The sequence below is a fragment of the Leptodactylus fuscus genome, chromosome 9 (genome assembly GCF_031893055.1).
Source record: "Leptodactylus fuscus isolate aLepFus1 chromosome 9, aLepFus1.hap2, whole genome shotgun sequence".
NCBI classification, from domain to species: domain Eukaryota; kingdom Metazoa; phylum Chordata; class Amphibia; order Anura; family Leptodactylidae; genus Leptodactylus; species Leptodactylus fuscus.
This window is the reverse complement of record NC_134273.1, coordinates 49033647-49057645: the sequence shown is the minus strand read 5'-3', so window position 1 is coordinate 49057645 and position 23999 is coordinate 49033647. Positions and strand designations below refer to the sequence as shown.

The window sequence follows — 23999 nt, the reverse complement described above, 5'->3', positions numbered from 1 at the left end:
GGAGAAGACGACAGAGGAGTAACTGGAGGTTCGTTGCTGTTTGAGCAAAGGGGAACGCTCCCTGTGCAGTCTGAAAACTCATTTACATATGGAAGAAATAAGACATTTCTGAGGAACAGCGGCGCGGATCAGAAAAAGAACGGTAAGAGAATAGCCTTTCTTAAGGATATTCCGATGTGTACTCAGTTAAAAAAGGATTTCTAACGATAGAATTCTTTAATACTGATATCCCAAGATTGGTTAGGGCTATGAAGACTCATAGGCTATTTTGGATTCATTGTTCAGAGGAGACTCTCATCTTTAAAATTAAATTAAGAATATCATGATCAGGGCTCGTTCACATCTGCGTTGCCCTCTCCGTAGTTCAGGTTTCCGTTTCCTGCCTAAAACAGAGGCAGGATACGGAAACCTGCAGGAGGCTTTCTCACCCATTCATTTGAATGGGTGAGAAAGCAGTCCGGCCGTGAGCGGCGGTGAGCGTTTTGCGCTCTCCGCCGCGAAACTGGGTTTTATAATCCGGACACAGAGTCGGACATGCAGTACTCTGTGTCCGGATTAAAAAATCCGGTTTCGCGGCGGAGAGCATAAAACGCTCACCGCCACTCACGGCCGGACCCGGTCTGAGATTTCCGACTTCTGGCATGCAGAAGACGGAAAGCTCAGAATGGACAGATGAACGCAGGTGTGAACCTAGCGTAAGCCTTACAGATCCGGAGTGATTTGTTGATTGCAAATGCAGATCTCAATTCCCGACAGCTTTTTTAACAGCAGATCCTTCCGAACCTGTAAGGGCTATGATGATGTTGTTGGTATCATTTTAAAGATGAGATTCTCTGCACATAACCTGTATGTGACCCCAGGGAAGGGGGGGATAGCAGCGACTTCTGTCCATGTTGTCCACTCTACTATCAATCAGAGAGCATACTATATTTTTGCACTCTGACTGTCACATAGAGGGATATTGTTGGGATAATGTAATACTCTCTGAGCCTAAAAAAATTGTAAAAAAAAAAAAAAAGTTTTAAAAAAATATATATAATAAAAAATTAAAAGTTCTAAATCACTCCTTTCCCTATAATTCATATAAAGGCGGGTTCACACCAGCACCTGATCTCAGTTATGCAGGTTTCCATTTTCTGTCGGGAGAGGACAGAAACCGACATTCAGTGTCTGTTGGTGAGCGTCTTCTGCTGCCCATGGTGAAACCGTTATGCATAACGGAGATTGGGCGCTAGTGTGAACCTGCCCTCAAAGTAGAAAATGACTGTGACACACATACACATTAGATATCCCTGTGTCTGAAAGTGCCCGGTCTACTGAATATAGGGATCTGCAGTGCTCCTATTCCGTCGGGAAGGGGTTAATAGGAGCACTGCAGATACCCTATATTCAGCCAGGCTGAATTCCAACTGGGGGTAAAAAACCCAGTCCTCAAGCTCAGGGAAGGGGCAGACAGACAACCAAAACACCCCCTCCCCTTCCCCAGTATCTACTGCACCCAAGAACTCGGCCATTTTAATTTTTTAAATTTTCCAGCAGCTGCTGCATTTCCCCCCTAGGCTTATACTCGAGTCAATAAGTTTTCCCAGTTTTTTGTGGTAAAATTAGGGGGGTCGGCTTATATTCGGGTCGGCTTATACTCGAAAATATACGGTAGGCTGCTATTTGATTGGTATTCACAAAACTGGTTGACGCATTTTCGTCGACTTTGGCATTTCTTTAACACCCACACTTGTACATATATATTTGTGGTATGTAACAATTCCTCACAACTTGCAGTTTCTTGGAAAATACATTTTGTTTGCAGAATGGGATTGCTTGAGCATGCGCTAATTGCAAATTTTTTTTTTTTTTTAAATGTAGATTGTGAGCCACATATAGGGCTCTCAATGTACATTTTTTTCCCTATCAGTATGTCTTTGGAGTATGGGAGGAAATACACGTAAACACGAGGAGAACATCCAAACTCCTTGTAGATGTTGTTCCTGGCAGGATTTGAACCCAGGACTCCAGCGCTGCAAGGCAGCAGTGCTAACCACTGAGCCACCGTGTCGCCCGGTAAATTTGAATTTTTGCTTGTAATAATTTTGCTGCAAAAATGCACGAACGTGGCTGTATATATATCAAATATTAAGTTGTGCTTTTATGTACAGTATGCTGTGCAATCTCAAAAAAGTTAGATTTTAGTATCATAGTCACAGTTTATATATAAATTGTGTACAACTTGATTTATTATTTTATATGTGTTTTGTGAGTGAATGTACAATTGATTAGACGTTTTCGGTGCAAATGTATGTTTTATTGAATTAAAAAATAAAATTATTTCTGTTTGTCACATTGATAACACATTAACCTTTTCGCTGCCAAGGGTCTCTGGAAATTTTGCACCTCCAGTAGCCAGAGCAATTTTCACAGTTTTGAGATGGACAAATCAAACCTAAATTGCAACATTAAAAAAGCATCCAACCCCCCCATACCTATATATTTTCTTAAAGTAGACACCTACAGCATTGTCAGAATGCCACTTGGTACTGTATACGAACAGGCACCTTCATGCAATTTTGATTTAAAATGAATGTTTTCTGAAAAAATGCAAATAAATGTATATTAGTTGTTAAAAGCGGAAACCAAACAAAAATTAAATGCACCAAACCTCCTAAAAATAAGAGTTCAACATGTGCAGAGTTCATACATATCACTATGGCCTGAACCCGCATGCACGTGTCTTCAGAAAATCGCTAGAACTGGAAGGAACAAAATTCTGCTTTGAAGCTGGAAATGTTAAAAAAGTATCATCCTATAAAATGTAGGGATTACACACCATGAAAAGTAAGTGAACCCCTAAACCCTATATATTTTTTGAAAGTAGACAACCTGAAGATTACAAATGTCTTAATGGGTCATCGATAGCCACATCCACCTTCATGCAACTTTGCGACCAACACAAATAATTTTTTGAAAAAATACGCTAAAACACATATTTGCACCTAAAACTCATGTTCAATCTCACATTCATATACAAAATACTTTTAAAATAATAGCTTATGGTGTATACAATGTGTATATATACTATATGTACCGCAAACATGAACTACAACAAGAGCTCGGACTCTCAAAAACACAAATACAGAAGACAAGCAGGATTTTGCTGTTGTTCACTAATATGTTAAAAAGCTATGCTGCACCTACCAAACTATGACTGTGATACCAAAATCTAACTTTTTTCAGAGTACACAGCATACCGTATATAAAAACACAATTTAATAGTTTATATATATACAACCACCTTCATTCAACTTTGCCGCAAAGAGATTGCTAGCAAAAATTGCGCAAAAATTCAAATTTGCCACTAAAGTGCGGCTCAAGAAATCCCTTTCTGCAAACATAATGTACTGTCCATAAAACTGCAATATGTGAGGAGTTCATACATACCACACATATATATATTTACAGGGGCAGGTGTTAAAGAATCGCCAAAATCGCAGAAATGCGCCATCCCATTTTGTGCATGCAAATTAAATAGGATTTTACATAAAAATGTTATTTTCCATCCCCCTATAAAAATGTTAGCAATCTATACGTTCATCTCTAGTGATAATCGTTATTACTATTATTTTAGTGTGTAACGGACATCACTAGAGACGTATTTTACTGTAGAAAGCTCAGGTATAGACAGGACAGGGATTGGATGAAATGTAAACTTTATTTGCGACTTTATGTATATGTTGTGTAAGTGTTTGGTGCGACTTTTTTTTTTGGGCGCTGCGACCTGGACAATGGTAAACGTCTGGGTCACAGTGCCAACAAACTTCCTGGTTATGTTCAGGATGTATAACATAAGAATACCCCACTAGTAAAGCTCAGGGGGGAATTACATTATAACTGTATGTGACAATCAGAGACAAATGTATAGTATACGCTCTGATTGGCAGTAGAAGGGTTAATAAGGACAATAGAGTCCCTGCCACCCCCCTCCTGCTGTCACATACAAGTTATGCAGAGAGTCAGATCGTTTCTCTTTCTCTCTCTGCTGCACTGCTCCGTGTCCCTCTTCCTTTCTTGTTAGAGATCGCAAATTGCTTGCTTAGACAGGAGGGGGACACTTTGGAGCTCTATATCTTTGGACTGCATCAACATATCTTGATGCTTTCAATTGCATTTTAAAGAGGAGAATCTCATCTTTAAAATAATATCAAGAACTTGATGAATGGATGTACAGTTTTGGAGCAATTCACTGTTGAAACGCTGTCGGGAATTGAGATCTGCATTTGGATCTCAATGCCAAACAGTGTTTTCAACAGTGAATTGCTCCAAGACTGTAAGTATAATCATCAAGTCCCTGGTATCATTTGAAAGATGAGAGTCTCTTCTTTAAAATGCATTTTAAAGCATCAAGATATGTTGATGCAGTCCAGAGATATCGGCATTAGTAGGGAGGACGTAGTACTATGTGCTCGACTACTGAAGTGCCACCTTGGGAGCACGTACAGTGTACGTGCCTGGCAGTGAAAGGGTTAAGGGAGTCTATCAATGGGAAAAGTGCTTTTGAGCTACAAACGTGAACTCGGTACATGTTGAACTCTCTTTTTTAGGAGGCTTGGTGCATATAACGGTTTGGTTTCCACTTTTAACAACTAATATACGTTTACTTGCATTTTTTTTGCATTATATATAAAATCAAAATTTCATGTAGGTCCCTATTCGTATACAGTACCAACTGGCATTTTAATAACGATGAAGGGTTATATACAGGGTTAGTATATACCTGTATATATTTTTTTTATGCTGCAATTTAGGTTTTATTTGTCCATCTCAAAACTATGAAAATTGCCCGGGCAGCCAGAGGAGAGAGAAATCTGAAAACCCCTGGCAGTCAAAGGGTTAAACAGTAGTGAGAACCTAGTCCAGTCTTTATGCTGATGACGGATCTGCATGTCACCTGTGAGTTATGTATGATACTCTTCTACAGCAAGTGACATCATATTGGAGAAATGCCTAAAGTATATACAAAGCAGCTACAAAAGTTGAAGCTTCCTTTTTTTTGCCAAATTATCTTTGTAAAATCATAAAAAAATATTAAGACTCAGAAGAAGAGGTAGGTTTAGCAAGCAGTATTATCTGGAATACTACATATCAAACTAAGGTATAAAACATCTTTGACAACTAAAACATTTATATGCAGTATCCAGAAACAGAACCCAAGAATGTTGAAAGACAGCATTAAGGTTCATGCACATGGCTTTAATGCGGGTATGTACAGTCATGGCCAAAAGTTTTGAGAATTACACAAATATTATATTTTCACGATTTGCTGCCCTCTGGTTTTTATGTGTGTTTGTCAGATGTTTTATGACATACAGAAATATAATTGCAATCATATTATGAGTAACAAAAGCTTATATTAACAGTTAGAATGAGTTAATGCAGCAAGTCAGTATTTGCAGTGTTGACTCTTCTTCTTCAGGACCTCTTCAATTCTCCCTGGCATGCTCTAAATCAACTTCTGGACCAAATCCTGACTGATAGCAGTCCATTCTTGCACAATCAATGCTTGCATTTTGTCAGAATTTGTAGGTTTTTGTTTGTCCACCCGTCTCTTGATGATTGACCACAAGTTTTCAATGGGATTAAGATCTGGGGAGTTTCCAGACCATGGACCCAAAATCTCTATGTTTTGTTCCCTAAGCCATTTAGTTATCACCTTTGCTTTATGGCAAGGTGCTCCCTCATGCTGGAAAAGGCATTGTTGATCGCCAAACTGCTCTTGGACGGTTGGGAGAAGTTGATCTTGGAGGACATTCTGGTACCATTCTTTATTCATGGCTGTGTTTTTAGGCAAGACTGTGAGAGAGCAGATTCCCTTGGCTGAGAAGCAACCCCACACATGAATGGTTTCAGGATGCTTTACAGTTGGCATGAGACAAGAGACTGGTGGTAGCGCTCACCTCGTCTTCTCCAAATAAGCTGTTTTCCAGATGTCCCAAACAATCGAAAAGGGGATTCATCAGAGAAAATGACTTTACCCCAGTCCTCAGCAGTCCACTCCCTGTACCTTTTGCAGAATCTCAGTCTGTCCCTGATGTTTTTTTCTGGAGAGAAGTGGCTTCCTTGCTGCCCTCCTTGAGACCAGGCCTTGCTCCAAGAGTCTCTGCCTCACAGTGTGTGCAGATGCACTCACACCTGCCTGCTGCCATTCTTGAGCAAGCTCTGCACTGCTGGTAGCCCGATCCTGCAGCTGAAACACTTTTAAGAGACGGTTCTGGCGCTTGCTGGTCTTTCTTGGGCGCCCTGGAGCCTTTTTGCCAACAATGGAACCTCTCTCCTTGAAGTTCTTGATGATGCGATAGATTGTTGACTGAGGTGCAATCTTTCTAGCTGCGATACTCTTCCCTGTTAGGCCATTTTTGTGCAGTGCAATGATGACTGCACGTGTTTCTTTAGAGATAACCATGGTTAACAGAAGAGAAGCAATGATGCCAAGCACCAGCCTCCTTTTAAAGTGTCCAGTGGTGTCATTCATTCTTAATCATTGACAGATTGATCTCCAGCACTGTCCTCATCAACACCCACACCTGTGTTAATGGAGCAATCACTGAAGCGATGTTAGCTGGTCCTTTTAAGGCAGGGCTGCAATGATGTTGAAATGTGTTTTGGGGGATAAAGTTCATTTTCTAGGCAAATATTGGCTTTGCAAGTAATTGCTGTTAAGCTGATCACTCTTTGTAACATTCTGGAGTATTTGCAAATTGCCATTAGAAAAACTGAAGCAGTAGACTTTGTAAAAATTAATATTTGTATCATTCTCAAAACTTTTGGCCATGACTGTACAACCTGTATAATATATAGCTCCTATGGTAGTCTGTGGTACTCTAGTTTTCCTTCATAGCCAAAAGTTTCTTTCCATTCTGATTGTAACAGAAAAATACAGCATGTTCCTTCATACATGAATGACATACCGTATATACTCGAGTATAAGCCAAGTTTTTCAGCACAGTTTTTGAGCTGAAAAGGTGCTCCTCAGCTTATACTAGTCATTACGGTAATTTTCTGCTAGCAGGCCAGGAACACAGACCCCGCCTCCCCACTGCTCCATCACACGCCGGGTGACGTGGCGATGTGACGTCCTCATGTGGACCCTTAAGGACGGAACACATCAGCATGTGTAAACTGGGCATAAGTGTAATGGTGCCGCTACAGAGGGGTCGCCATAGAAACTGGCATCTCCGCTGTAAAGTCTTACAGTGGGTAATGCCGGAGCTGCTTTGGCATCTCTGCTGTAAGAGTTACAGCGGAGGTGCCCTCTGGAGATGCCCTCCACCACCCTCCAAGATTAAAATTAGACCCGGGGCTGGTCCCCACCGGCCCCATACCTTTAACCCCTTAGTGACCAGCCTATTTTGGACCTTAATGACCAAGCCAAATTTTGTAAATTTGCCCCGTGTGACTTTATCAGTGGATAATTCTGTAACAGTATAGCGCATCCAAGCGATTCTGATATTGTTTTTTCGTGACATGTTCTATTTTACTGAGAAGGTACAATTAGACTGATATAACTTGTGTAAATTTATTAAACTCGCAAATGCTGAAAATTTTGAAATTTTTTCAATGTTTTCCATTTTCAGCTGCGATATCTCACATATGCACAATAATACAGGGCAAAAAAATTAGTAGTTAAATACTTCCAAATGTTCCTTTTGTGTTTCAAGCATATTTGAAATAATTTTAACATATTTGAGTAACTTAGACAATTTACAAGTTTATCAAGTTTATAAGCAAATTTTGGAAATTTTGAGTTTGTGATTTTTTCCTGTACCAAGCTATGTTTGCAGACAGAAATTGGTGGCATAATGACAGAAACTCCCATTAAATGATCCAATTTGTAAAACTAGACACATTCAGGTATTCATTGAGGGGTAGAGTGAGCATTTTGATCAAACAAATATTATTTTGCAAGAATTATTACAAATGATGAAAAAAATTACATTTTCATTTTCTTCAAATATGTGTCATTTTAAAGCCAGTTTTTTTTGCACACAACACATCAAAAAGAAGAAACACACCCCAAAATATATCACCCCACTTCTCCCGTGTTAAAAAATGTACACTTTGTGGCCTTAGTCCTATATACGCACATATAGTAGGGCCTAAGAGGTAGGGAGGGCCAAATGGATTTCAAAACACAAATTTTGCTTGCAGATATTTTAGGCCCATTGCACATTTGAACAAGATTTCAGTTACCAAAGCAATTGAAAAACCCCATAAATGACACCATTTTATAAACTAGACCCCTTAAGGTATTCATTGAGGGGTATAGTGAGTAGTTTGACCCCTTAAGTTTTTAGAAAATTTGCGTCAAACAAAAAATTTTCATATTTTTTTTACACAAAAGTGTCATTTTATAGGCAGTTTTTTTTCCCCATAACACATGAAAATGAAGAAAAACACTCCAAAGTAGATGACCCCATTTCTCCTGTGTTCAAAAATGTACACTTTGTGGCCTTAATTCTATGTACGGACGCACGGTAGGGCACACAAAAAAAAGGGAGCACCAACTGGATTTCAAGACACAATTTTTGCTTCTAAATGTTTCACGCCCATTGCGCAAACAAGATTTGCATTACCAAAATAATTTAAAACCCCAATAAATGAGACCATTTTATAAACTAGACCCCTTGAGGTATTCATTGAGGGGTATAGTGAGTATTTTGACCCCATAAGTTTTAAAAGAATGTGTGTCAAACAAAAAATTCTCATATTTTTTACACAAAAGTGTCATTTTAAAGGCAGTTTTTTTTGCACACAAGGCATGAAAATAAAGAAAAACACCCCAAAATAGATTACCCCATTTCTCCCATGTTCAAAAATGTACACTTTGTGGCCTTAATCCTATGTATGGACGCACGGTAGGGCCCAAAAAGATGGGAGCACCAACTGGATTTCAAGACACAAATTTTACTTGCAGATATTTCAGGCCCATTGCACATTCAAACAAGATTTGAGTTACCAAAACAATTGAAAACCCCCATAAATTACCCCATTTTATAAACTAGACCCCTTAAGGTATTCATTGAATGGTATAGTGAGTATTTTGACCCTATAGCCATTTCACAGATTTTGCTAACCTTGGGATGTGTAGGTTAAAAATGACTAAAATGTCCCTTTATCCCCAAAGTTTTCATTTTCACAAGGGGTTAAAAGAGAAAAAGCCCCCCACAGTTCGTTACACAATTTCTCCTGAACACGGCAATACCCCATATGTGACCATAATCTGCTGTATGGGGACATGGTGGGGCTCAGAATGGAAAGAGCGCTATTTGGGTTTTGGAGAGCAGATTTTGCTGGAATAGTTTTCGGGTGCCATGTCGCATTAGCTGAGCCCCTAAAGTATCAATACAATGCAAACCCCTCAAAAGTGACCCCATTTTAAAAACTACACCCATCAAAGAATGTATCAAGGCGTTTTATCATTTTGAGCCTAAAAATGCTTCCCAAAAATTAATGAACAAAATGAAAATTGAAATTTTGAAAGAAATATGCCATTTTGGTGCCCAATACGTTGCACCCACTTTGTGTTGTCAAAGACCTGCACTCCTAAAACTATTAAGGGGCCATCCCAAGGGGCAAAATAATTATATATGTGGGTGTAAACTGCTGCTTGGGCACATAGCAGGGCTCAGAAGGGAAGGAGCACTGCGCTTTTTAGCTTTTGGGGTACAGATTTAGAGGGACCCTCTGGGCACCATGATGTTTTTGTAGAGCCCTGGAGGTTCCAGTAAACTGGAATTCCCCAAGAAGTGACCCCATTTTGTAGGGGCAATTTTTGGATGTCGCTTTTGCAAAGACCCTGAATTGCCAATAAAGTGGAATCTGCAGACATGTCACCCCATTTTGGACACTAGCCCACTTATTTTCCAAAATAAGGTCACATATCAGGGGATTCCACTTTACTGGCGTTTCAGCTCTACAAAAGTGTCATGGCATCCAAAAACCAAAACCGTCCGTGCTCCAAAAACCCAATAACTTTTCTTCCCTTCTGTATCCGGCTGTGCCCTAATATCCGTTAATACTCACATATGACATTACGTCCGTTATCCTGGGTACACCAGTGTCATACATGTGTCATACATGTGGCATAAACTGCAGTTTGGGCACACAGCAGGGCGCAGAAGGGAAGGAGCGCGATGAGGCTTTTGGAGTACAGATTCAGATGTTTGGTATCTGGACACCATGTCATGTTTGTAGAGCCTGTAAGGTACCAGAAAAGTGGATTCATAGTTACATAGTTGATGAGGTTGGATAAAGACATTAGTCCATCAAGTCCAACCTATAAAGGATTCCCCAAAGGAGTGACCCCATTTTGAAAACTGCACCCCTCAAAGAATTTATCAGGGGGTGTAATGAGTATTAGTATCCCGGACGTGACTGCACGTGACGTGACTGATGGCGAAGAGGGAATATATAAGCTGTGCAGAGGACATTGCAGACACCAAATTCCCTACTATGTTCCAGGAGCTCCTATGATTGGGTGAGTCACTCTGGGGGTCATTTCTGGTGTCTGTTCCCTCATAAGCTGTAAATCTGGGGTGTCCCCTGATATCCGCTCGCACAGCCTATATATTCCCTTCCTGCCGCAGCCAGTTGTATTCTAATAATTTGGCGATTTTTGCGGGTTTTTGTCTTCACATTACTAGATGCTATATTTTCTTTATTTTTATGGTGACGTGGCCATATAAGGGCTTGTTGTTTGCGGGATGAGATGTATTTTGTAATGACACCATTTTTGGGTGCCTACAATCTATTGAATACATTTTATTAACTTTTTTTGCTGGATTTAAAAAAATAAAATCAATTCTGGCATTGAATTTTCCCTTTTAAATTTTGCGCCATGCAGTGTACAGTATAAGTAACATGTGACCTTTATTCTGCAGGTCGGTACGCTTACGGCGATACCTCATTTATAGTATTTTTTTATGCGATACTAAGTCTGCAGAACAAAAATTTGGGGACATAAATCAGTTATTTTTGTATCGCCATCTTCTGAGAGGCGTAACATTTTTATTTTTCGGTTGACAGTGTTGGTTGAGGGCTTATTTTTTGCGGGACAACCTGCGCTTTTTATTGGTACTATTGTGGGGTGTATATGACTTTTTGATCACTTTTTATAGCATATTTTCTAAGGTGAGATGGCAAAAAAATCACTACTTCCGGCGGGTTTTTTCCGTTTTTTTTTTTTTTCCCCCAAACGTTTACCGTATACATTAGATATTATTTTCAGTTTTATTGTACAGATTGTTACGGACGCGATGATACCAAATATGCATTGTTTTTAATAATTTTTAGGTTTTTTTTTTTTTTACATAACTCATTTTCTATAGAAAAAAGGGGATTTGGGGGGCTTTATAAACTTTTTTTTCAAAAGTTATTTTTCACTTTTTATTTCACTTTTTTGTGTCCCTTTTAGGACACTTGATTCAGCAATGATTTCATCAATCAGTGTTACAGGCTGGAGACACAGGCTGCACGTGTCTCCAGTCTGTAACAGGAAGCCAAGCGATGTAGACGCATCGCTTGGCTTCCTGAGAACCGGGGCAGGATCAACCAGGTAACGGGGGGCTCAGGCAGTCTGGGGTCACTGGCCAGACCCCAGACTGCATGTTTTGCATATTGGCACCCCCCGATCTCGCCGCGGGGGGTGCCGATCTGACCGGCACCATCACGGAACCACTTCAGTTCCGTGATCATGTTTGATCACGGAACTGAAGGGGTTAAAAAAAACCATCAGAGCCCACTTCCGATGGGGGGTTATGGAGCAGGGTCTTAGCTGTAAGATACAGCTAAGACTTGCTCCAACTACGTCGGCACTGACAGGGAATCCTTCCCTGACTGCCCGATGTAGTTTTCCTATAGGGCAGTCAGGAAGGACCTGTCAGTGCCGACGTAGTTTTCCTATGGGCCAGTCATTAAGGGGTTAAAGTTGCAGGCCGGCTCCTGCACGACAAGCTCACAGGAGCCGACCTGTTTTGATGATAGCCGAGAGCCTAATAAAGTCTCCCAGGCCTGTCATCACTATATTACTATTGCGACTGATCTATGAGCATCCGTAATAGTAATGTAGAGAATCTCCAATAGACGACAATACACTTGTATTACCGTCTATGGGACTTGCAATCAAATGATCGCAGGTTCAAAGGGGGGGGGGGGGGGCTAATAAAATAGTGGGATAAAAAAGTTTTCTGTTCTCTGTCGGCAGAAGACGGAAATCGACATGCATTGTCTGCCGTGAGAGTCTTCTGCTCTCTGTGGCGAAACCGGACGAAAAAGTCCTTTATGTCCGACTTTGTGTCTGGTTACAAAAAAAAAAACCTGTTTCGCCGCGGAGAGCAGAAGACGCTAACCAGCGGACACTTTTCAAACCCATGAATGGGTTTGAAAACTACCTGCCGATTTCCGTCTCCAGCTTCTCGGGCAGGAAATGGAAACCTGTATAACGGAGATTGGGCGCTGGTGTGAACCTGCTCTCAAAGTAGAAAATTAGGTATCCCTGTATCTGAAAGTGCCCAGTCTACTGAATATAGGGTATCTGCAGTGCTCCTATTCCGTCAGGAAGGGGTTAATAGGAACAGTGCAGATACCCTATATTCAGCCAGGCTGAGTTCCAAGTAGGGGGCAAAACCACCAGTCCTCAAGCTCAGGGAAGGGGCAGACAGACAATAAAAACACCCTCTCCCCTTCCCCAGCATCTACTGCACCCGAAAATTCCGGCCATTTTAATTTTTGAAATTTTCCAGTAGCTGCTGCATCCCCCCCAAGGCTTATACTCGAGTCAATAAGTTTTCCCAGTTTTTTATGGTAAAATTAGGGGTCTCGGCTTATACTCGAGTATATACGGTACTTTTCACTAGAAGCATGCCATACATAGCACCAGGACACTGTGCCAGCCTGTATAGTTTAGACTCTGCCTTGTCTATGAGGAAAATGGGATTTTTTTTGTAGTTCTGGTATTTCTTGTACTCACTGGGGGACACAGCACCATGGATATAGAACCAGAAAATAGGAGGTTAACAATAGGAGAATGAAAAGCTCCTCCTCAATTTTAAAACCTCTCATAGACAGTGCACCGCAGCAGTAGGAGAGAGACACATATTAAAATAGAACACAGAACCAAAAACTAAACATGTCCTGAACCCAAAAAGAAACAAAACAGCTCGGGCAGAAGCAAATAAAAAACAAAGGCAGGATCTGTCTACCCCAGTGAAGGGCAAAGGTGATGGCCTCGAAGGATGAGACCATCATGCTCAGGCCGCAAACAACAGAAGCGAACAAGGAGAGGTCATCCAAAGGCAGAACATAAAGGAAAAGAAGGGTCAGAATCTTGGACTCTATAAGGAGAATCTTGGCCTGGATCATGCCCAGAAATTCCATGCACTGAGAAGGCACAAGACAAGACTTTTATTCGTTGATGAGTCAGCCAAACCGGCAAAGAAGGTCCAAAGTGATAAGCAAGCTGGGGAGATAGTTTGACTTGGAGGGAGCAAAGAGAGAGAGTATAGGGCAAAGAGAACAGTCCTTCTTTGGGATAGTTTACAGGTTGGAGAACTTGGAAACTCTGAAGCAGGCACAGGGACTATGACTACCTACCACTGGAGACAGGCTGAAGAAACACAGCCACTCAAGAGGGGGAAAAAAAGGCAAATTGGACAGAAAAAGGGAGAACTCTATGGAGTAGCCAGCCGAAAACCACCTCTCGGACCCAGGCGTTGCCAAAGTTGGCAAGTCAGATTTCCAGGAAGAAGAGCAGATGCCGCCCACTTAGACCCCGAGTAGGGGGAAGACCTTCATGCCAAGGAGGGCTTGGAAGGGAAAGGCCTGGAGGACTTAGTATGGGACTGTCAGGGAAGTATCAGCTTGAAAGAGGGCTTCTTGGAGCAGGGGTCCTGAGGAGACAGTCTTCCAGAGTGAGAGAGGGAGCCACAAAAGGAGTGAAAGCACTGAACATGGCTGGAAGATGATGGCTGGGGCTTAGGATGCCTATGGGGGTGGAGAGAAAACTTTAACACCCAGTGACCTCAGAGATAAGCTTCTCCAGGACTGCCAAAAAGCCGGCTCTATTGGTCCCAGGAAAAAGGACAGGCCACAATCGCCCTCTTGGAGGCGGCCTCAGTGTTTCATGAACAAATTAAAACCAGATAACCCTTGGCAGAAGGGGTGAGCTGTTCGAGGGAGGCATCACGCAGGTACTTGGAAACGTTCAGGATTTGAGTGACAAGCAGCTGGTTGTCCTGGAGGGAAGCTTCAGCAGATAGGCTGGAGTTTTTTGGCCCAGGATATGCAGGCCTTGTTGACCCAAGAGGCAGTGAAGGAAGACTGCAGAGAAAAGCTAGCTGCTGTGAAGAGAGTCCACTTTCTTGTCCGAGGGATCACTAGGAGGGAGGCAAAGTAGATCAGTAAAGGCAGAATAGTAGCCTTAGAGAGTCTAGCAATCACAGGATACATCGTGTGAGCCTCTGATCACTTGGAGACACACTGGTTTGGCAAGGGAAAGAAAACATTCGACTTCCTAGTAGAAGACAAGAGGATGGTCTGGGTGAAGCCATTGCTCCTTCAAGATGAGGTCAAACGCCTTATGCCGAGGAAGTTCAGAGGAGGGCGACAACTATGGCAGAAGGAGAGGTCTTGAGAGGCAGAATTGGGATCCTCTGAGATGTGTAGGGAGTTTCTGACCGCACATATGAGCTCCCACATAGCAACTGATATAGATGTGCCTGGCTGAGGCTCCAAATCTGAGTCAGAGGCATCCACAGGAGAAACAGAGTGAGCAGGGGAGACCGTGTTCCACCTGTAAGAGTGGAGCCATGAGCTGAGGCCCTATCTGGAGAGTGCCCAGGAGTAGGGTGAGAAAGACTGTGACTGTAGAAAAACTTCCTAGGCCTGTTGTGGGAACTGTTCTTGAACTGGAATGGGAACTATGAGGTGACTTGAGGGTTTCCTAGAAGTAGTCAACTGAGTGGTGATCTGGGAATGCAGCCGGTTCTAAAGTCTCCACCACACAATGGTTAAGTCTGGTAAGCCTTGGTGAGAGTGACCGCCTAGTCAAAGAAAGGATGAAACGGTGTAAAATATTCAATGTTTGGTGAAATCTACAATGATGTGTTGAGAGGCCTTAATAGAGAAGACTAAGCTCCTTATTATAGAAAACGCGTTGATTTATTAAATGTCTTCAAGGGAAAAAATGGAACAGGGAAAACTTCCAGAATAACAGAAATATCAGTCATTGTCCCATTAGCTTACATCATCAGAGAAGCTGGATATCTTGTAGAGTTCTAGCTTGGTTCATGCTTAATCATCTGGTTGATGGAACTCTGGGATGGTCATGATATCTTTTCCAGTATGACAGAGAGATATAGCAAACAGACCTTCTATAGATCCACCATGGATTCCCCCCCATGGATGACCACCACCACCAGCCCAGACATGCGTGTCTGTCACTCATTTATATTCATGAGAGGGGGTGTTGCCATCCATCTTGTTGCTTTATAAGGACAACTCTAAAATGGTGTACCCTAACTGCACCCATGTACTATGAAGTCAGCAGACTAGAATGTTAACCCTATGTATGCCATGCATATTGTATTGTAATATCATAATTTTTTTAATAATCAGAGAGTGGTCAGGAGACACCTGTCTGGCGTATTTAGGAACTGCAGGGTCACCCCCTCCGTGGACCTCACACTTGGGAGTGGAGTCACTGGCAATCTGGCCGCCGATGTGGCAAGCAGTGAGTGGGGACTAGGTGGCCCCACTAAGGGGGTACAACTAATGTGGCATACATGTGAAAGACTACCCAGCAAATGAAAGAAAAGAAAAAATAAAAGCAACGCAAGACAGAAAGACTTAATGGTTGTGTGAGCCTCCTACAAGCACTAGGTTTAAATTGGCTTAGGCCAGGTTCACATCTGCACTTGGGTTTCCATTCGGGGAGTCCGCTTGGGGAAAGTGGTTACATTAGGAAACCGACAGCCCCCATAGTCTATAATGGGGTCTGTGTGGTTTCTGCTCAGTTTGCACACAAAAAATGCAGAGAGAAAAGTACTGCTTGCAGAACTTTTCGCTCCGCATAGATCATGTGGATAGGGGAACAGAATGGCCTGAACACATGCGAAGTGGGGATTAGCACACGGACTGTCAGTGGGCATATACTGTGAGGCAAAGCCAACAGCTTCTCATTCTTCTAGTGTCAGCTTCCTAGTGGAAGTCAGCTTCCTAGTGGAAGTCAGCTTCCTAGTGGAAGTCAGCTTCCTAGTGGAAGTCAGCTTCCTAGTGGAAGTCAGCTTCCTAGTGGAAGTCAGCTTCCTAGTGGAAGTCAGCTTCCTAGTGGAAGTCAGCTTCCTAGTGGAAGTCAGCTTCCTAGTGGAAGTCAGCTTCCTAGTGGAAGTCAGCTTCCTAGTGGAAGTCAGCTTCCTAGTGGAAGTCAGCTTCCTAGTGGAAGTCAGCTTTCTAGTGGAAGTCAGCTTCCTAGTGGAAGTCAGCTTCCTAGTGGAAGTCAGCTTCCTAGTGGAAGTCAGCTTCCTAGTGGAAGTCAGCTTCCTAGTGGAAGTCAGCTTCCTAGTGGAAGTCAGCTTCCTAGTGGAAGTCAGCTTCCTAGTGGAAGTCAGCTTCCTAGCCTATACCCATGGTGCAGCGTAAATTCAGCGAGAAATGTTATTTTGCTTGTTTGGTTTTAAACATCAATGTGTATAGCATATGTTATGTAATTATGTTACAGATTTACAGCCTGAACAATCCAGAGTGCAGCTACAAAACCCTATCTATCCTACATGCTAAAGTAGTCATTGCTAAACCTCACTAAAAATGTCATGCCTTTGGTCAACACAAAATACATAATGCTCCAGAGATAAAACATAAGAATAGAGATGAGCGAGTAGTATTTGATCGAATACGACTATTCGATCGAATACTCGTATCGGTCGAATACCACGCGGGAAAATTCCATTGAATTCAATGCAAAAACCTCCTCGTCCTGCTACTTCCAGAACTTGGAGTATCCAATGTGTCGAACTTTGGTTTCCATGGAAACAGGAACAACATTCCTGCTTTTTCCCATAGACTATAATGTCATTCGATCGAATACTACTCGCTCATCTCTACATAAGAACATATGGTGCAGACATTTTGTATTATCTGTATTCTGTACCATTTTGTATTCCTCTACAAACTGGTAACAATTAGACTTATTCCCTCATCCAGTACCTGCTGTTTATAAGCATATCTATGGAGCTGAATGGTATGGTACTAAACTGTAATACACATGACAAGACTTTTTATCTGCAATGGTGGATAAAATTATGGACTATTACATTTCAATGGGCCCGTACACATATGGCTATGTGTCCGGGCCAAATTGAAGAGCTGCATCTTATGGAGCAGGTTCTATCTGTGTCCTATATGTGTCTGCATTTGCAGCCCTATCAATTCATCTTTAATATAAAGATCGGTGATCAGTTAATATAATTTTACTGGTTATCCATTTTAATTTTTGAAATATTCCAGCAGCTGCTGCATTTCCCCCCTAGGCTTATACTCGAGTCAATAGGTTTTCCTAGTTTTTTGTGGTAAAATTAGGGGCCTCTGCTTATATTCGGGTCAGCTTATACTCGAGTATATATGGTAGTTCTTTGTCCTCAGACATGTATAGAATGCTTGGCATACCTTCATGGAGGCAGACCACTTGTCTGAACACTTAATCATGAGACTGAATACAGTAAGTCCTGAGGAAAACACTTACAAATGGTACACAGCGGGATGTCTACAACTTCTATTACCAACAAACAGCTGTAAGAAATGAATAAGCAAAATATACACATGCTTAGCCAGGTGTCTACACATCCATTGTAAAAATTACAAACAAAAAAAATATATATACTTATTTACAGGTATCAGCCTACATGTATCTATTTTTACAAACTAGCCCATTTTAAATTAAGCAAATTTTGATAGGTTTATTTTACAACGTTTTATATATATCAACAAAGTAGATTATCTAAAATGCAAAAGGACTATAAAAAAATAAAACTTGGTATGGATGCATTTAATCGTACATACACACTTATACAAGTTGGTCCTCTAGCTTTAGAAAATGAGAACTGGAATTTTGCTCACAGAACTAACAAATATGACGCCATCTGAAAAATGGAGTTTCAAGGATTTAGAAACAGCGGGACTTGTCTTCTCAATGTCAGACACTTAGAGCAGCAGGATCCCAGTAATGTAAAGAAAAACAAGAAAACAAAAAGGTCCCTTGTAGAATAGCAGGAACTATAAATATATTATTCAAGTAACCTGTAACTTCTAAATGCAGAAGAAGATCAACATGATGAATAAACTACAAGTTTCAATGACTTTTCAGAGGTTCTTAAAGACTGGAACTGCTGAAATTGTCAAACATATCTCCCACCGCAGATTACTCCCTTTGAGAAGATGGCAGTACTGTAAAAAATAAAAATGTGGGCAATGAACTTGTGCAGTGACTTTTCTTGCTCTGTCTGTCTCAAATTCTTTTTGTAGTCTTCGGCTGGGTTTTCATCAGCACATATTGATACTGCATATACAAACCCCCACTGCCACCTACTAATCCCATAAAGATAATTGGGGACACATGTACAACTCACTGAATAACTGCAAAAGCGCCAGGAGCAGTGGGGATGAGTCTGATGAGGCACATCAGACTGATCTGTAGTCAAGTCTAAAAGGTTATAAAAGGACAGGGTTACAAAAGAGCTACGTGGGTCAATAAACCTTCAGTCCACAGGTCTATATGGGACACTAAACCCATCTAGACCTGAATCACCAGTCAGGCCCATATAGACCTGCCAGATTCTGGCCTGTACTTATTTCTGAAAAATGTTCAGTAGTCTAGGCCACAGCAACAGGAAATAGTGGGTCTCATGAAGCTGCCATGGCAGTGCCCCCACTAAGCTTCACCATCATCTGCTGGCAATCATGATATGAGCGCCTGTCGCCCACCTTCTCCAAAGTCCGGGCTGCTTCAGCCAACATTATTACCCTCTGGCCAGGAGAAGAGAGAAATGACAGTGGGAGGTGGCGGCATGCCAAAAGGATGGCTGTAGCTCTCTCTCTCTGTCCTGGTAACGATTCCAGGTCACCTTGTAGAAAGGAAGAAATCAATACATTTTAGTGTTTTACAAAGAACCACATGAAAATACAACATAAAATTACAGCAACATTTTAGCCTGAAACAAATTTTAAAATCCATTCCTGATATTAGAACTGCTGCCTTACGGATCTCTTTGCCCCATGTAAACATGTAGCACACACTTGCAACTCTTGTCACAGCCACATCACTCATGTGGGCATAAAATCATTGTCAAAAGCATACTCCCTCACAAAAGAAGGGATCTGCAGATAACAATAATAAATCTAAGATGACAGCTCCATGTACATGGGGGGCCAACAAGAGCTGACTGACCTAAATCGTCATTACGGGCTGTTCACCTGCCTTTGTAATAAGATCCTCACACAAGTTTTTCTAAAACAAGTGGTCATTTGATAACACTTTACTGAGGAGTTGCTAGTTACGCAGACATAAGAGTTCCCTACATTTCACTAGACAATATATCAAAAAGCATGACTATTTTACTCTGATGAGTGACAAGCTAATCACCATATGAATACATGTGCAAAAAGATGAAAAAAATACCTGGCTTACTGGTATTTGGGGGGCGTTTCTGAAGGCTATGCTGCAACAACTGGTGGGTACGAGTGGGACTTGCTCCAGCCATAAGACGAACTGTCGCTTCATGCAGAAACAACTAGGATTCAACATTTATTTTAGTTATATACTTCAAGATACATGACAATATCCTTCATTTTGAGACACGTGTTAACCATACCTTGCACTGTGCAGGTTTAAAGTTAAGGGCCAATCTTCGAAGACTGCTGAGATCCCTCTGAAACCCTGTCAGCATAGATGTAGAAGCATGAACTGCTTCTGATGCCTGGGTGGAACAGGACTGCTTCTGCCATAATGAAATTCTCATGGAGAGCAGGACGTCACAGACCAACAGCTGCAATACCTGAAAATGGATGCATAAAGTAGAAACTCAATGAATTTTGTTAACACTATGTGAAGCATGACATTACATTATCTTAGCAGAGCTGCTCTGTCTTGCTGACATATGCAGGTGTTGTGTCATCCTGAGAACGCTTTCTATACATCCACTTTGGAAAACAGAGCTGCTAATAGTGACTATGGCAGACTCGAAATGAGGTATGCTATTCAAGTGACTGGTCCCATGTAATACTCGTAAAAATAAACAATGTGACACCATAGATGATCATTAGATGCAACATATGTCACTGTGTAGTCCCAGGTTAACTCAAACGTTTCCATGAGGCACTTAAAGGCATCAATGTGTGATACCGTCACAGATAGTTTTTTCCATGGTGTTTATTCTTGCATTTTTTTTTTTATTTGCAAATCATTATTCCTATAGCGTGATCAATAGGAAAATGCCTGAATGACCTAAAACACAATTGATAAAGTAACCCAGCATACATGTTTGATAAAGCAAAAAAATCGCATTTTCTTCCAAGCCTTTCATCATCATCGAAGCCAGATTTTTGGCTTGGGGTGTGTGTATGTGTGTGTGTGTGTGTGTGTGTGTGTGTGTGTGTGTGTGTGTGTGTGTGGGGGGGGGGGGGGAGGTAAAAGAATATATGGCTACTATCAAGCAAATGCATATTTATTTTACTGGTTGTCACTATAAGGGGGCATTCACACTTTGTAAAGTGGAGCTGATTCTGGCACGATAACTCACGGCAGAGTCAGCGCTGAAAAAAGATTCCCATTGACTTCAATGGATTCCGTTTTCCACGCAGAACACATTGAAATCAATGGGTTAAAAAGCCTCCAATTGATTTCAATGTGTTCCACTTGCAAAACGAAATCCATTGAAATCAATGGGAGTCTTTTTCAGCGCTGATTCTCCGTGAGTTATCGTGCCAGAATCAGTGCCACTTCACTCCGTGTGAATGCCCCCTAAAGTGAAAACAACTTTCGGTCTGGTTCTATTTACTACCTCAAGAAGCAACAGGAACCATAATGATTTTTTTTTTTTTTTTTTTAAATGTAGATTGTGAGCCCCACATAGAGCTCACAATGTACATTTTTCCCTATCAGTATGTTTTTTTTGGAATATGGGATGGAAATACATGCAAACACGGGGAGAACATACAAACTCCTTGCAGATGGTTTATTGCCCTTGGCGGGATTTGAACACCAGGGCCCAACGCTGCAAGGCTGCAGTGCTAACCACTGAGCCACCGTGTGGCCCCATTCCATAATGATCTTTACTGGCTAAGTTTTTATGGCCAAACAGCCACTTATAATCCAGAGATCGCAACACAAATTACTGTATATAATCGAGTATAAGCTGACCCAAATATAAGTCGAGGCCCCTAATATTACCACAAAAAAAACTGGGAAAACTTATTCTCTCGAGTACAAGCCTAGGGGGGGAAATGCAGTGCTATGACTGGGCATGCTGGGATATATAATACCACAACAGGCTGTATGGTACTGCTAGCACAGGCTTTGAGCCTATATGATAATGTCCCAGACCATGTAACGTCTCGGACATTATCATTTAGGCCCAAAGCTTGCTAGGATTAACATCGGATCCCGGAGAGGTGAGTAACACCGTTTATTATGTTCTATCACCTCCCCTTGGGCTCTGATTATTATACTCGGGCGGGTGTCTGTTTTATTACACTTACAGCTCATACAACAGGATTTCTCAATATAAAAAAAAAATTGCATTTTTTGTACTCACCATAAAATTCTTTTCTCATTGTATTTACTGGGGAACACAGCACCATGGGTATAGATATGGCCACTAGGAGGCTGACAGAAGGAGGCTGACAGAAGGAGAATGAAAGCTGTCGGCTCTGCCTCACAGTCTATACCCGTGATGGCGAACCTATGGCATGCGTGCCAGAGAGGGCACGCAGAGCCCTCACTGCTGGCACGCACGTCATCGCCAAGATCGCTCACTAACGGGGAATCCAGTATAGGATTTCCTGTTAGTGAGTGATCGGAATTGCACACACAGATGAATGCTGTTAGTGCTGGTCCCAGGTCCGCGCGAGCGCAGCCTACTTAGACTGCAGAGTTTACGGAAGAAGAGGAGATGAACACAATATTCAGAATAATGTATGAAAAATAAAACCAATTTTTATTAAACATCGTTAAAAACTGACAAGACAACAATACAAGGAAAGGGGGGGTTCTATCCTAACAAACCGGCACACAGCGGATACTGGTACTTGTAGGATAAATTACACATAATCTAAGGAATTAAAGTATTGCATATCCACAGATATTTAATATGTTTGAATAGTCAATGTAGTTACAAAAGTTCGCCACTAAGTAGCATTGGAGTCACACAGAGCTAAATGACTTGCTGGAGCAGCAAAGTTATATAGATATGAAATATATCATTGCCAACAAAGTTTTATTACTTAGGGATATGTATATGTCTTTTCAGAAATATATATATATAACAGTGTCTAATTATTACAGTCATGGCCAAAAGTTTTGAGAATGACACAAATATTATATTTTCACATAATCTGCTGCCCTCTGATTTTTATGTAGGTTTGTCAGATGTTTTTATCACATACAGAAATATAATTGCAAACATATTATGAGTAACAAAAGCTTATATTGACAGTTAGAATGAGTTAATGCAGCAAGTCAATATTTGCAGTGTTGACCCTTCTTCTTCAGGACCTCTGCAATTCTCCCTGGCATGCTCTAAATCAACTTCTGGACCAAATCTTGACTGATAGCAGTCCATTCTTGCACAATCAATGCTTGCATTTTGTCAGAATTTGTAGGTTTTTGTTTGTCCACCCGTCTCTTGATGATTGACCACAAGTTCTCAATGGGATTAAGATCTGGGGAGTTTCCAGGCCATGGACTCAAAATCTCTATGTTTTGTTCCCTGAGCTATTTAGTTATCACCTTTGCTTTATGGCAAGGTGCCCCATTATGCTGGAAAAGGCATTGTTGATCGCCAAACTGCTCTTGGATGGTTGGGAGAAGTTGATCTTGGAGGACATTCTGGTACCATTCTTTATTCATGGCTGTGTTTTTAGGCAAGACTGTGAGAGAGCCGATTCCCTTGGCTGAGAAGCAACCCCACACATGAATGGTTTCAGGATGCTTTACAGTTGGCATGAGACAAGACTGGTGGTAGCGCTCACCTCGTCTTCTCCAAATAAGCTGTTTTCCAGATGTCCCAAACAATCGAAAAGGGGATTCATCAGAGAAAATGACTTTACCCCAGTGCTCAGCAGTCCACTCCCTGTACCTTTTGCAGAATCTCAGTCTGTCCCTGATGTTTTTTCTGGAGAGAAGTGGCTTCCTTGAGACCAGGCCTTGCTCCAAGAGTCTCCGCCTCAAAGTGCGTGCAGATGCACTCACACCTGCCTGCTGCCATTCCTGAGCAAGCTCTGCACTGCTGGTAGCCCGATCCCGCAGCTGAAACACTTTTAAGAGACGGTCCTGGCGCTTGCTGGTCTTTCTTGGGCGCCCTGGAGCCTTTTTGCCAACAATGGAACCTCTCTCCTTGAAGTTCTTGATGATGTGATAGATTGTTGACTGAGGTGCAATCTTTCTAGCTGCGATACTCTTCCCTGTTAGGCCATTTTTGTGCAGTGCAATGATGACTGCACGTGTTTCTTTAGAGATAACCATGGTTAACAGAAGAGAAGCAATGATGCCAAGCACCAGCCTCCTTTTACAGTGTCCAGTGGTGTCATTCTTACTTAATCATGACAGATTGATCTCCAGCCCTGTCCTCATCAACACCCACACCTGTGTTAATGGAGCAATCACTGAAACGATGTTAGCTGGTCCTTTTAAGGTAGGGCTGCAATAATGTTGAAATGTGTTTTGGAGGATAAAGTTCATTTTCTAG

General features: G+C 41.6%; 1 protein-coding gene across 2 annotated transcripts in view; it reads right to left on the bottom strand.

Moving 5' to 3' along the window:
• Positions 1-18042: 18042 nt before the first annotated feature.
• Positions 18043-23999, bottom strand: part of SREBF2 (sterol regulatory element binding transcription factor 2) — a 113912-nt gene continuing 107955 nt past the window's right edge. Inside the window, exons 17-19 of one of the 2 annotated variants that reach the window (XM_075286329.1) lie at positions 19908-20090; positions 19715-19826; positions 18043-19160 (exon numbers count right to left, since the gene is read on the bottom strand). In XM_075286329.1, the coding sequence (XP_075142430.1) occupies positions 18940-19160; positions 19715-19826; positions 19908-20090 (516 nt within the window). In that variant the 3' untranslated portion in view covers positions 18043-18939. The remainder of the gene's footprint in view (positions 19161-19714; positions 19827-19907; positions 20091-23999) is intronic. The other variant, XM_075286330.1, reaches the window with a different exon arrangement.